Source organism: Haliotis asinina, chromosome 2, assembly GCF_037392515.1.
Source record: "Haliotis asinina isolate JCU_RB_2024 chromosome 2, JCU_Hal_asi_v2, whole genome shotgun sequence".
Taxonomy (NCBI): domain Eukaryota; kingdom Metazoa; phylum Mollusca; class Gastropoda; order Lepetellida; family Haliotidae; genus Haliotis; species Haliotis asinina.
In genome coordinates, this window is record NC_090281.1 from 96569142 (window position 1) to 96582886 (window position 13745).

At 41.0% G+C, this 13745-nt stretch overlaps 2 protein-coding genes across 8 annotated transcripts in view; one reads left to right on the forward strand and one right to left on the reverse strand.

The window, feature by feature from the left end:
• LOC137274655 (nucleoporin p58/p45-like) overlaps nucleotides 1-8249 on the reverse strand; it is a 41931-nt gene extending 33682 nt beyond the window's left edge. For all 6 annotated transcript variants that reach the window (XM_067807970.1, XM_067807967.1, XM_067807972.1 and 3 more), the window contains exon 1: nucleotides 8169-8249. In XM_067807970.1, the coding sequence (XP_067664071.1) occupies nucleotides 8169-8221 (53 nt within the window). In that variant the 5' untranslated portion in view covers nucleotides 8222-8249. The remainder of the gene's footprint in view (nucleotides 1-8168) is intronic.
• Nucleotides 8250-8387: 138 nt separating this feature from the next.
• The window catches only part of LOC137274650 (myotubularin-related protein 6-like), a 105109-nt gene continuing 99751 nt past the window's right edge, over nucleotides 8388-13745 (forward strand). For both annotated transcript variants that reach the window (XM_067807960.1, XM_067807961.1), the window contains exon 1: nucleotides 8388-8467. In XM_067807960.1, the coding sequence (XP_067664061.1) occupies nucleotides 8444-8467 (24 nt within the window). In that variant the 5' untranslated portion in view covers nucleotides 8388-8443. The remainder of the gene's footprint in view (nucleotides 8468-13745) is intronic.

Here is a 13745-nt window from a genome sequence, read left to right on the forward strand (position 1 = left end):
GAGGCCCCACTGATGACAAGCGAGAGAAACTGGTGGCGTTGGCTGTTGGAGGCAAAGCCAAACATTACTTTGGAGACTACACTCCAGATAAAATTAACAAAATGTCAGCCGAAGAAATCGATAAGCTGTACGCTAGATACGAGTCCCGGCTCGGAGCAGAAATGACAAAGACAATAGGATCGGCTATGACCCAGATGTACACCGGTATTGTGTCACATTTCCTTCCCATTCCACCAGAGCGCCGACTTTACCTGTGGGAAGACCTAGATAAAGACCCTTTTATCGAACACGCCGTGAGCTCTATCAGCTGCGGGTTGTACCACAAATATGGTATGTTGTTGGCTCCAGTGACGGCGGCGATTATCACGGCAAAACATTGCCAATTTGAGAGAAAGAATAATAATAATAGTATAGATGGATGCTGCACAGGAAACCCCAGTGGAGGTACCCCCAACAGTGATGGAGGAGACCCCACCCCCAACAGTGGAGACCACTTCAACAGTAACCAGACAGAAGAATCCTAAGAGAGTAGCTGCCGGTAAAAAACGGTGGTGTAACCAACATAAAGTGACCAATCCAACCCGACTGTTGTTGGCTGTAGGTGTAACTGCTGCCGTGGTTATAACATGGTTATACACCTCCCACAGTGAGCCACCACCCAACAGTGAGGTAACCCCCAACAGTGGGGGTATGGGGGTATCCCCCATGGTAGACCCGCATATCATGTTATAATTTAAAATATTTTATATCATATACATAATGTCTGAGGGGAAAACGTTCGTCAACGACGCATACCACGCCACAGTGGTAGCCAGTCTAGCAGTAGGGTACGCTCGGTTGACTAAAATGGTGCTTAAACAACCAACTATCAAGCTAGATTTCAACCTGCAGGATATGGGTATGCTCATAATGAACCTTGGTATGGCGATGGCCACAAAAGACATCCTAGTAAAACAAGGAATAATACCTGATAATATAATGAAATAAATATAGGGATGGCCACGATAGCTATGATGGTCGGTGGGGCGTTAGTGAATGCCCTGGCATTTTCCGGGAGTAATTTCCTCTTCTCGAAACTACGAGATGATCACGCGGCTGAAATACAGGAAGAAAGGAAGCGACACGATCTCGCTACTGAGAAATTACAAAGAGCACAGGCCGAGTACGCTAAAAAACGCCTCCAGAGGCTCGATTTCATTAACGAACAACTCCAGCGTGAAAACCATGCCGTTCAAACATTCAAAGATGTCGATGAAGGAATGAAAGAATACTATCTACTAACTGGTAAACGATTGGAAGCGCTCAATAAACCCACACTCGCTCAGTACTACACACCATCCAAGGGACAAATGAATCGTGAACTGGGCTTCATAGTGTTGGGTATAGCAGCTACTGCGTTGGTTGCAAAGCAATTAAACTAAAATACCTATATAAGTAAACATGAGACCCGCTCCATACCGATGCGAATATATACTTATGGGGAAGACCGAGGCCTGTGGTAGGAAATGCAGGAATCAGGGGTTCTGTTGTTTCCATATGGGAAGTCCTAACTACACGTGTTCTGTGTGTGGTATCGGGGTTAAAGGGCACTACTGTTTATGTAAAGCTCACGGAGCGAACGTAGTCAGACATCAACTCATATACGAGAATAAAAAAGGCTACATAAAAGAACGTAGGCGACTGCTCAAGATAGACTCCAATTAGAGATTATACACACCTACGTATAGCTATGTCTGTGGAAAACATATTCAAATATGAACTGGCCTTATGGGGCAGCTTCAGATTTAAGATAATAGTGGACGTGGTATGGATTAAAGAGGGTGTTAAGTATACTCGCCCCTTCGAATGGGAGCGGGATATCGCGTCTCAATACCATATAGAACGTTTTTCGAGTATAAGTGAATACAAGGAATACTATACCCAAGGCGAGTACTGGATTGAAACATCCACACTATATATTTTACCAGGTACGTGGGACGATTTGACAGAATGTCTAGAATTGTACCCGGCCACCAGAAAATATTTTTTAAGAGTTACTGCCGACCAATTAGACATTGATTCTCTTAGGTGTAAACACTATGGCTACTGTGCGCGAGCTCAAGCGGGCCGCAAAGCAGAGAGGTGTTATCGGGTATTCTAGAATGCGGAAGCCAGCATTGTTGAGATTACTAGGTTTAGAAGTCCCTCCTACGGTAAAACAGTTAAAAGCTCAAGCGAAACAGCTTGGATACACGGGTTATTCAAAACTGGGGAAAGCCGGGTTAACCACATTGTTATCACATACCCCTGTAGCAAAACCTCCCACTGTAAAACAACTGAAAGCCGAGGCACACGATTTGGGTTTAGGTGGGTATTCTCGTATGAGAAAACCACAGCTTGTAGAATTATTACGACAGAATAGAGCTATTGACCTACAGTTCGTGCGCACTGAGCACGCCGTAGGCAATTATTTGAGAGGTTGGCGCATGCACATTGATAGAAACATAGACATTACAGATATTAAGCCTCTGATAGCTGATAAGGTCAACCAGGAACTAAATAATCTAGGAAGTATCAAGTTTCAGATCACAGTGAAAATGTCGCTCGATAAGCAGGTTGGGAGTACCACTGAGTATGTTCAGCCTTACTTCCGAGGTAAACAAGAGGTCGTCACACATGCAGAGACCATTGACGCATCAATCGATAATAGTTTTCAGCAGATACGAGAATACCTAGAACGCTACACGCACATGGGGTCCGGGTGGGCTGTAGATAAAATCGATAACGTCTATCTAGATATAGCTAAATACGTGCCGTTCAGAGGTGGGTCATACCTAGCCTTGCCTCCCTACTATAAGAACAAACAAGCCATAGTAAACGTTAAGAATAGAGGAAACGATTGCTTGAGGTTATCTATCAGGTCAGCCTTATTTCCAGCTGCCACTAATCCGAACAGGCCTTCTAATTATCCACAGGACGATGGGCTCAACTGGGATGGTATAGATGAACCCACCCCAATATCCCAGATCACTAAAGTAGAAAAACAGAATAATCTGGCTATAAATGTCTTTGGACACGAAGGTAACACAACAATAATACACAGGGTCAGCCCGGTGAAGGATTGTCAAGTTATTAATTTATTCATGATTCAAAAAGGTGAAAAGTATCACTACACGTGGATAAAACATCTCAGCCGGTTGTTGCACGACCAGTCGAAACACGTTGGGGAAAAACACTTTTGTGTACGATGCCTACACTGTTTCAGTCGGGCTGATTTATTAGAATCCCACCTGGAGGATTGCAAAGGTGTTGGGCAGACGGCCATACGAGTCGACATGCCTAAGGAAGGTGAAAATATCCTAAAATTCGACAATCACAAGAACCAAATGTCTGTGCCTTATATAATATACGCCGACTTCGAAGCCTTAGTGGTTGGGGGATCATCCACTAGTGGGAGTTTCACACACAAAACACAAGAGCATAAAGCCTGTTCGTTTGGATACATTGTCGTCCGTTGTGACGGGGAAACGAAAGCTCCGGTAGTGTATAGGGGTCCTGACGCGGCTGAAAGGTTTCTAAAGTGCTTGCAGGAGGAAGAAAAAATTATTAGGAATGCATTGTATAAAATCGCTCCAATGCGTATGACCAGAGCCGACAAGCTAGCTCACGCCAGTAGCACTAACTGTCACGTGTGCGACTCGCCACTTAACGGTGATTCGGTGAGAGATCACTGCCACATAACTGGTAAGTATAGAGGCGCCGCTCACAACGCGTGCAACCTCAAGCTTAAAATCAATCCTAAGACAATAAACATCCCCGTTGTCTTTCACAACTTGAGAGGATACGACTCTCACTTGATCATGCAGGCCATCGCGAAAATCGATGGTAATATATCGTGCATCCCAAACAACATGGAGAGATACATCTCCTTCAGCTTAAACGGACTTAGGTTCATTGACTCGTTTCAATTCCTCCTGTCGTCACTCGACAGTCTGGTCAAGGCCAACAATACCTTCCCTATCACAGATCGATACACAGACGCCGAGACTAGACACCTGCTCATGAGGAAGGGTGTGTACCCATATGAGTACATGGATAGTTGGGCTAAGTTCACAGAGACCAGACTACCTCCTATCGACTGCTTTTATAGCAAGCTGAATGAAGCGTCCGTCTCACGAGACGATTACTCGCACGCGACTAACGTATGGAATAAACTGGGTTGTAAGAACCTGGGTGATTATCACGACCTGTACTTGAGGACAGATGTACTACTGTTAGCCGACGTGTTCGAGACGTTTCGGCGGACATGTTTCAAGCAGTATAAACTCGACCCCGCATGGTATTACACCAGCCCAGGTCTGTCGTGGGACGCCTTGCTTAAAAAGACAGGAGTTAATTTAGAATTGCTCACAGATTACGACATGCACCTATTCATTGAGAAAGGCTTGCGAGGTGGGATTTCCATGGCATCCAAACGATACGCGAAAGCAAATAATCAATACGTGAAAGGTTACGATCCTAACAAATCAACCAATCACATTCTCTACCTCGACGCAAATAACCTGTACGGCTGGGCCATGAGCCAGTATCTACCTACAGGAGGATTCGAATGGGTACCAAACGTTGATGTTATGAGCATTGCACCAGATTCGAACAAAGGGTATATCCTCGAAGTTGACTTAGAGTATCCCAAGGCATTACACGCATCGCACAACAGCTATCCCCTTGCACCCGAACGTATGAGGGTTAACCCAGACTGGATGTCTGAGTACCAACATAACTTGTCAGGTGGTCGTGTGACAGACGTTGAAAAACTCGTGCCTAACTTAATGAATAAGACCAAGTACATCGTTCACTATCGCAACCTACAGCTGTACCTGTCGTTGGGTATGAGGCTGACCAAAATACACAGGGTGCTCATGTTCGACCAGAGCCCATGGATGGAGCCCTACATCAGAATGAACACAGACCTACGAAAAAAAGCCACCAGTGATTTTGAAAAAAATCTCTACAAGCTCATGAACAACTCGGTGTTTGGTAAGACTATGGAAAACCTGAGGAAACGCGTAACCGTGAAACTGGTTAGATCTAGTGAGGAAGACAAGCTCAGGAAATTGATAGCCAGTCCGGCATTCAACCGTAATAAAATATTCACAGACGACCTAGTTGCCATACACATGAAGAAAAGCCACATAAAATTCAACCGACCTGTTTACGTTGGGATGAGTATCCTCGATTTATCCAAACACCTGATGTACGACTTTTACTACAACGAGCTCAAGAAACAGTACGGCGACAGGTGCGAAGTGCTGTACACTGACACGGATTCCCTGCTGATGGAGATTCGAACCGAGGACGTGTACGAGGACATGAAAAAACACATCGATTTATACGACACCAGCGACTATCCTAAGACCCATACTATACACAGCACGGTAAATAAAAAGGTCCTAGGTAAGATGAAGGACGAGTGTGCTGGCACGCCAATAGCTGAGTACATAGGTTTGAGGCCTAAGATGTACTCCATATTGAAAGCCGACAATAGTGAGATCCGAAAAGCTAAAGGGGTTAAGAAGTATGTGGTGAAACAACACATCAAACACGCCAGATTCAAGGAGGCCCTGTTCAAGACCCGTACCTTTAGGCATAAGATGAACACGCTTAGAAGTGATGGACATAAGATATACGGACTGACTATAAACAAGACGTCCCTATCGCCTATGGACACGAAACGTTGGATAGCTATTGATGGTATAAACACATACGCGTATGGACATGAAAAAATTTGAGGCTATTTATTACAGCCCGCGTGGATATTGGAAAGGAGCTAGCGCAGTAGATAAGCTATCTAAAATGGCACGAGTATCACCAGAGAAAGCCAAAGCGTGGCTTGAAAAACAAGCCCTGTGGCAGATCTATTTGCCGGCGCCACGCTACGTACCTAGAAGGAGTTTCGGAATTAACATACCTAATAGCATTCACCAGGCAGACCTACTGTTCCTACCTCATGATAAGAGGTACAAGTATGCCTTAACCTTAGTGGATGTAGCCAGTCGTTACAAGGAAGCCGAACCCTTGACCACGAAAGATTCGGTCAAAGTAGCCAAAGGATTAGAACGCATATACAAACGCAGCCCGCTGACTTGGCCAACAGAGCTGCAAGTTGATCCCGGACAGGAGTTCATGGGTGCCGTTTCACAACTGCTAGCCAAACACGATACAAAGGTCAGACGTGGCACGGCCGGAGCCCATCGCAGCCAAGCTATAGTTGAGAGATTTAATAGGACTTTGGCTGAGCGCTTGTTCGGCCATCAATATGCTAGGGAGATGACAACCACTGGAAAACGATCGACCGAATGGGTAGCGAGGTTACCCGAGGTGGTGTCGGCAATCAACCATGAAGTAACCCGGCTCACTGGTAAGAAACCGGCAGACGCTATCAAACTAAAATCAGTGTTAGCAGAGTCGTCTGCTCCATTACATGGAAAGGAGAAACAGATACCGGATAGGGCCCTAGTGAGGTATCTGTACCAGCCTGGGGAACACGAGGGTGATAGCCGTAAGCGAGCCACCGATCCTATATGGTCAGTCAAAACTTACAACATAGATAAAGTGGATATGAAAGCCGACGAACCTAACTTGTACTACTTGAGGGATGGGCCGGGTAGGGGGTTTGTAAGAGAAGAATTATTGATCGTGCCGTACGGCACAGTGTTACCGCCTGCCAAGTCACGGTAAACGTGATGGCGTGGCTTTGTAGTAGGGGCAATAATAGCAAGAGCTAATAGTCCCACCAAAGCCTCATTTACTAAATGAGGCTTTTTAGAGGGGTTTTTGAAAAGTGTTTTCGGACTATCATTCCCTATACTACTTTGTGTTAGGTTTCAAGCATCCTGCTTCAATCCTTGCTGCACATCTCTTCTTTTCCATATTAGCAAACAAGTAGCAAAGCAGTGTTTGTTATGTTTCAGTTATAAACAAATACCAAAATATGGGAATACATCTAAGAAGCTATTTTTAAATGGGCAAGGATCATTCAAATTACAGCACAAAGGCAAATATCATATTTAAACTCTTGTTCATATATCATTAATGAAAAAGGTTTTTATTTTTAAGTCACTTATATACTTCAATGAAGTAACAGTTGAAGAAACTCCATTTGCTATCTGACAGTACCCCTTCCTTTTGACAGCAAAAATAGCAGTATTTAATGAAGTATTAGTTCAGAAAAGAATGCTTTTCAAGATTCAAATATTATTGACTGATATTGAGAACTTTAACAATGATAAGTATATGAAATTGTACATAGCTCTAAAACCGGTTGTTACTTTTCAGCATAAATAGGAATAAATATGGATCAGAGTAAAGTGGTGCTTTTGCTATTTGCAGATTTTTTGCATTTTTATCTTTCTTGGTTCTTATGGAAACGATTGGCCTAATTGAAAAAAGAGCAGGGTCTGTCAGTGTGAACTGGAAACTAAAGTATCCACACAATCCTTTTAATTTTTTAAGAATGTATGAAAATTTGTTGTAAACAAACAGCGAGGTGTAAAACACGTGTGTTACTATTTTAGGGAGGGAATCCCTTCGCGTCACGTGATTCAAAATGGCGCCGCTCATATGCGAATGATCGACTGAGATGTTTGATGGCTTGCAAATATTTATTTTTTAATATTTTGATAACGAAACTAGGGCTCACATGTAGGTATAAGTTCAAAGACGCCATTCACATAAGTTTTTCGTGCGCAATAGTCGTAATGAGTGCGCGAAAGTGCGACAAAGGATTTCCACCATTGCGGCCTATGGAGGTGCGCCATAGCGTTCATGTAGTGAACGCTATGTATCTTAGCTAGATTATTATAATCATATTAAATAGGTACATTTTAAGGGAATTGCGGATAGACCTTCTACCCGTATGTAAGGCAATTCGCATTTAATCGACAAGATGTCAAATGCGCCATGGTGTTTTTAGACAGTGTACTACTTAGAAATAACGACTGAACAGGCGAAAAACATACGGTACCATATAGAGCACGTCCTCGTTGTGATCGAAAACTGAACGATTTATGATGTTGAAATAAAATCACATACAAACTGATATGTTTTTGAAACACGTATCAAAGTTTGGTTATCCAGTATGTGTTAAGTAACCGCATTCGCTTAAAGTCAAACATTTTATCTTTAATTACCCTCCTGTAGCCGCACCAGTTTGACCACCACCAAACGTGAATCCAGTCGCCATTTTGGCGCTTTAAAGGGTGAAGGACGTTCACGACAGCTGACCGATAATGAATTAATCAATGCAATATATTTTTGTTTTGATAGTAAATAATATCGCAATTCTAGTAAACATATTCAGAAATTCTACTAGTTTTAAAAAAGAATACGAAAAAAATAGCACTTGGGAGGTGTCATGGCGCTGTCTGCTACAGAGGAATAAGGAAGCAAGACATCGCCTGCCGTGATGGACTGTATAAGAACTCCAAAGGTACGATCATAAATGTAATGACAATATATTGAAAGGCGTCGGACCTTATTTTACCATTGTTTTAATTCATTTGAGACCTATTAAAGGCAATCTCAGAGGCGAGATGCGTCAGGTGATATCTTGTTTTGGTTGGATGGGCTGATCAACTAATCTATGCTGCCAATGACGGAATCCAAATATAAGGCTGTTCTTTTCGTATTTTATGATAATGATGTCCTAATGCCGTAGCAGTCCCGGCTACGTTGGTAGTGGTGATGCCACCGGAAATGAAGGTAAGGACGTAATAGAATGGGGTGACATGCCTTCCTCATCAATTTGGAACACGTTCTAAATTCCTGGCAATTCCAGCACCACCCACAACAGTCGGCTGTAGACGTTTTGTCGTCTGCAACCTCGATTTTCATCCAGGAGTCCGATAAAGTCCAGATGTCGGTTTTAATGAGGGTAAATGTGTGATTATATACTTAAACTATTGGTGTTATTGATATTTGAAACCCTACAAATAATCATGACAGTAAGTTCAAAAACAAATTATTATCTCTGTCAAATGCAACATATTTTATTCAGTTGTCTGCGGAACATAGCAGATAAGAATCACTTCCTCTTTTCTTTCAAGTGAAAATAATCAAAAGAATTTTACTAGTTAAAATAAATCAAGGTGTGTTGAAACTGCATGCATGTCTTGGAACTCCGTAATTACCACAACAATGCCACTTGTGTTATGTTATTGTGTTGTCGAAATTGTTATCTGATGTAAGCTGCATGTTATCAAGGTACAAAATAACATGTATAGTCATTTGTAGATATATTTGTGTGTGAAAGTAATATTAAACACAGTTAATTCAATAATTTTATCTTATGAAAGTATGTATTGATATGTAATAACATTTATTGACATCTGTTGTTGCCGTGAGAATAATTAGTGTTATGATATATATCCTCTGCCTTTTATCTGCTAGACCGTGACACCACAGAAATGATTCCTTTTCCCTTTGCTGTTGACACTTATGACAACAGATTTACCAATAGATGAAATTGCTGTACCTTTATTGACAAGATCTTGCCTTTAGAATATTTTAGTGGTTAGAAACTAATACCAAGCAATGCATAAATGAAGATATTCACTGTCAGGTCATGTCAGTATAGATCACATTGGGTCTAATGTTTTGTTCAAGATTATTGCACATTCAGAGCAAGTTATGCTAGTTTCATATAGTGCTTGCACATTGTGATACCACACTGAGCATCCACACTGTCCTGTGTTTTCTCTGAAGATATTATTAGGAAAAAGCTCAAATCCTTAAGACAGAACAAATCTCCAAGACTAGACAGGACCCCTTAGTGCTGAAAGAAACAGCATCAGTAATCTGCAAGTCACTACAGATACAGTTCACCAAGTCAATGGAGGAATGCAAGTTCTGCACGGCTAGAAAGATGCATACGTAAGTACTAACACACCTGTTCAAGAAGGGTCACAGAGACAAACCAGGCAACTACTGCTCTGTAAGTTTGACTAGTATTGTACATAAAATGATGGAGTCTATTGTTCAAGGAAGCTATTATGGAGCTGGACTGGACAGATCTGTTAGACGAAGGAAAAAATGTGGATGCAATTCATTTGGACTTTGCAATGGCATTCAGTGCTGTTCCCAAAGCAAGACTAATTAGGAAAATGGAAGGATACCTGGAAACCTGTTGAAATGGACAGCTTCTTTCCTGGACACAAGACATAAGTGTCATAAAGTAAACAGAAAAACCTCATCTTGGAATGCAGACTCCAGCGGAGCCCCCTCAGGGAAGCGTTCTCGGCCCAGTTTTCTTCATTATTTACATCAACAACCCTCCAGACAAAACTATTGACATGCCACATGTTTGCAGACGATACCAAAATTTAAAATGTGTCATTACCATAGGGAAGTACAATGTTTCAAGAGGACTTAGAAAGTCAGCTAGTCATCTGATTAGCACCTGGGCTTTAACACAGGCAAATGCAAATCACTTCACATGGGGAAAAGAAATTGCAAGCATGTATACTCCATGCGACATTGATCTAGAGGCCACAGAACTGGAGAAGGATCTCGGTGTTAACATGGACCCTGAACTGAAAATCTCAAAGCACAAGTAAACAAGGCAAACAGAATTCTAGAACTGATAAGGAGATTCTACGATTACCTTGAAGAGTCTTCACTACAAACACTGTATACATCACTTGTGCGTGCGCCTCTTAAATATCCATTTTCAGCATGGTTCTAATAAAGAGTGTATAAAGAAGAGCGTTGAGAATGCTGCCACATCTGAGAGACCTAACCTATGAGGAAAGACTGGCAAAACACAGAAGGCTAAGAGGTGACATGATGGAAATGTACAGATTCACCCATGGAAGGTACTCTGGATATGACAGCCTATTCCAATGCGAGTGAGTTTAGTTTTACGCCACACTCAGCAATATTCCAACCATACGGTGGTGGTCTGTAAATAACTGAGTCTGGACCAGACAACCCAGTGATCAACAGCATGAGCATTGATCTGCACAATTGGGAACGAATGACTTGTGTCAACCAAGTCAGCAAGCCTAACCACTCAATCCCGTCAGTCACCTCTTACGACAAGCATAGTTGCCTGTTATGGCAAGCATGGGTTGCTGACAGACACATTATGATGAATCTAAGCTGATCATTCCTTGCTTTCACTTTTATCTCATCTGTCCCTAGTTCTAGGCAGTCTAAGTAAACTTATTCTCAGTATTAATCGTTACACTCCACTACTGAGTCTAACAAACCCCAGTTAGTCGGGTTAGGTAATCTTTGAGATTGACGAATCAGAACACAGCTTTCTAAATCGCAAAAGTGGACATTCGCTCATACCTTTTGAACTTTTACCTTGAAAGGTTTGTACCCGAATGATTCCGAATACTATTTGAAATATGATTGCTTGCAGGTGATGCATATTGAGCGTGCTACGACATTGTTAATAAACAGTCACTGAAAATAGTGATTTTGTCAGTATTCATGGATGTTAGCTTATTGGGAAAATGGTAGCCATGTCATCGGAAAGCCGTAGGGGTATACAATGCAGGTCAAATATCTGTGTTTTATGCAGATTTTTGTTTGTTAGGTCATTAGTGTCAGTGACTGAGGAATTTTGTAAGTTCCGCCAAACTCAAAACAGTAGCCGTTGTCTATTGGGTTAAGTATGTTCAGCCATCTTGTGTTTGATTGGACAGTCATAAGTCACTCAGAGGTTACCTGACGTGACCTCCTGCTTGGGATTTTTGGATGTACTAGAGGAATGTAACGAATAATACTGAGACTAAGTTTACTTAGAATGTAGTTCTAGGAAGTATAACAAGTGCCATCTTTGAACTCGAGTTCTAACCACAAATCTTGTGGAAGTGGAGTTGATTTGTACTATTGTAGGGACTCTGTAATATTGAAAGCATTGGACCACATGCTGAAAATTTCAACTTATGCATCACTTATATTTTTATTCTGATCTTTTCTCTTTCAGGTTAAAAAAAATGATAGAGTTATCCTCCTGCTAATGATCAGCTGTCGCTATTTGGTAGGGTTGTGCATGAAACTGTACAAATGGTGACCTTTGGTACAAATTTCACAAAGATGTTTCAAACAGTATGAACAATACTAAGTTTTTGTTTATTCCCTGTTTTAAACATGTGTTAACCTACAGCCTGCTTTTGACTACTTCAGTGAGTTTATCAAATAACTGCAAAGAGGAGGTAGACCTAAATGGCTTTTCACACACAATTATTTTAAAAAGATCTGGAAATACATTTACTTTGATTATATTACTCTCATTTCTTTAGAATGCTGTTGCAAATATTAAAGAAAATGGAATTTTTAACAAACTTATCCATTGAGAACTTTTAATAACAAAAAAAGTTACTCAACATATTATGTCAGCACAGCAGAAAATATATTTTGGCTAAGATCAGCTGTTGCAGGCAAGGTACAGGACAGGGAGCAACCCACTTGTACAAGTTAGCAGTATCTGTCCTCTAATTATTTGTCAATGTTTTACTGCTTAATGGAGTTTATGGGCACTTACAAACATATTCTGTTATTTTGAGGGATTTGTTAAAAATATAACAGAACAGCTAACAATAAGATGGTACAATATACAACACACATTTTAAGACTGAATTTTCACAGAGAGTTGAACCCAAAATTTGAATTGCATGAATTTCCAGTACATTGACTCATAAAACCCCTATGTAGCCAAGAATTTTCACAGAACTATTACAAATACATATATGTTATGTGAAAAAAGTGTGCAAAAAAGTTTAATCTGCTTGTGTATTGGGAATTTGGAGAGGGATCCTGAAAAAGGCCTGAACATTTAGCGTTACAATTCTGACATACCTTGGAGCTCAGCCATTTAATTTTGTTATCAGCTGGTAAGTAGTGTCGTGAAGTCTAAGAAACTAATAATTCTTTTTGAGTTAGTTAGTGTGTCTCATCGCTGACCTAACAACCAGGATGTGATATGCATGTGTTTTTCCTGATAGTAGGATTCTGCTGCTATTGTTCACATTGCAGCCACCACATTGTGAGAATGTATAGTGTGGCCAGGATGAGTTATTAAAATTACCCATAGTTCTATTTAAATACTTCTTTGTGATTCAAACAAATGTTTCCATTTCATTTGAGAAATATCTTTGCATATAGACAGATAGTTTCACTCTATTTGAAGAAAATGTTTATTAACTGATTGGTGTAGAACGTACAGTTCTTCAGAATTTGCATTCAGAACCAATTTTATGAGCATAATGAGAATGATTGATTTTTTAATTCAGGATTTCAGTCTTCTTTTACAGGAATGAAATGTAAATATGATATAATATGTTTATGAAAGGAAAATCAAGGTTAGTTCCTTGAAACAATTCATATAAATAATTGTATGTAGCCTAAAGTATAGACTTTGCTTTGGGTCTGCTAAAGAAGGCCCATGAAAATGTCACGTTATTCAACTGGACAAGCAAGTAGCATGTTTCTCAGAATATAATGTTACACATTGCTGATGAATTATATAAAGATACTACATACAGGATTTTTAATCAATGGTATTCACGACAACTAGGGATGCCCGGTATCGAATTATTATCCCCCCGGCATGTAATGCTGGGGGATATAGTCGACACTTCGTCTGACCGTCCCCCATCCGTCCGTCCGTCCATCCATAATCATTTTGTTTCCAGAGCATAACTCAGAAACCGTTCAATATTTTTAGACCAAACTTGATAGATATAGTAATCTCAGCC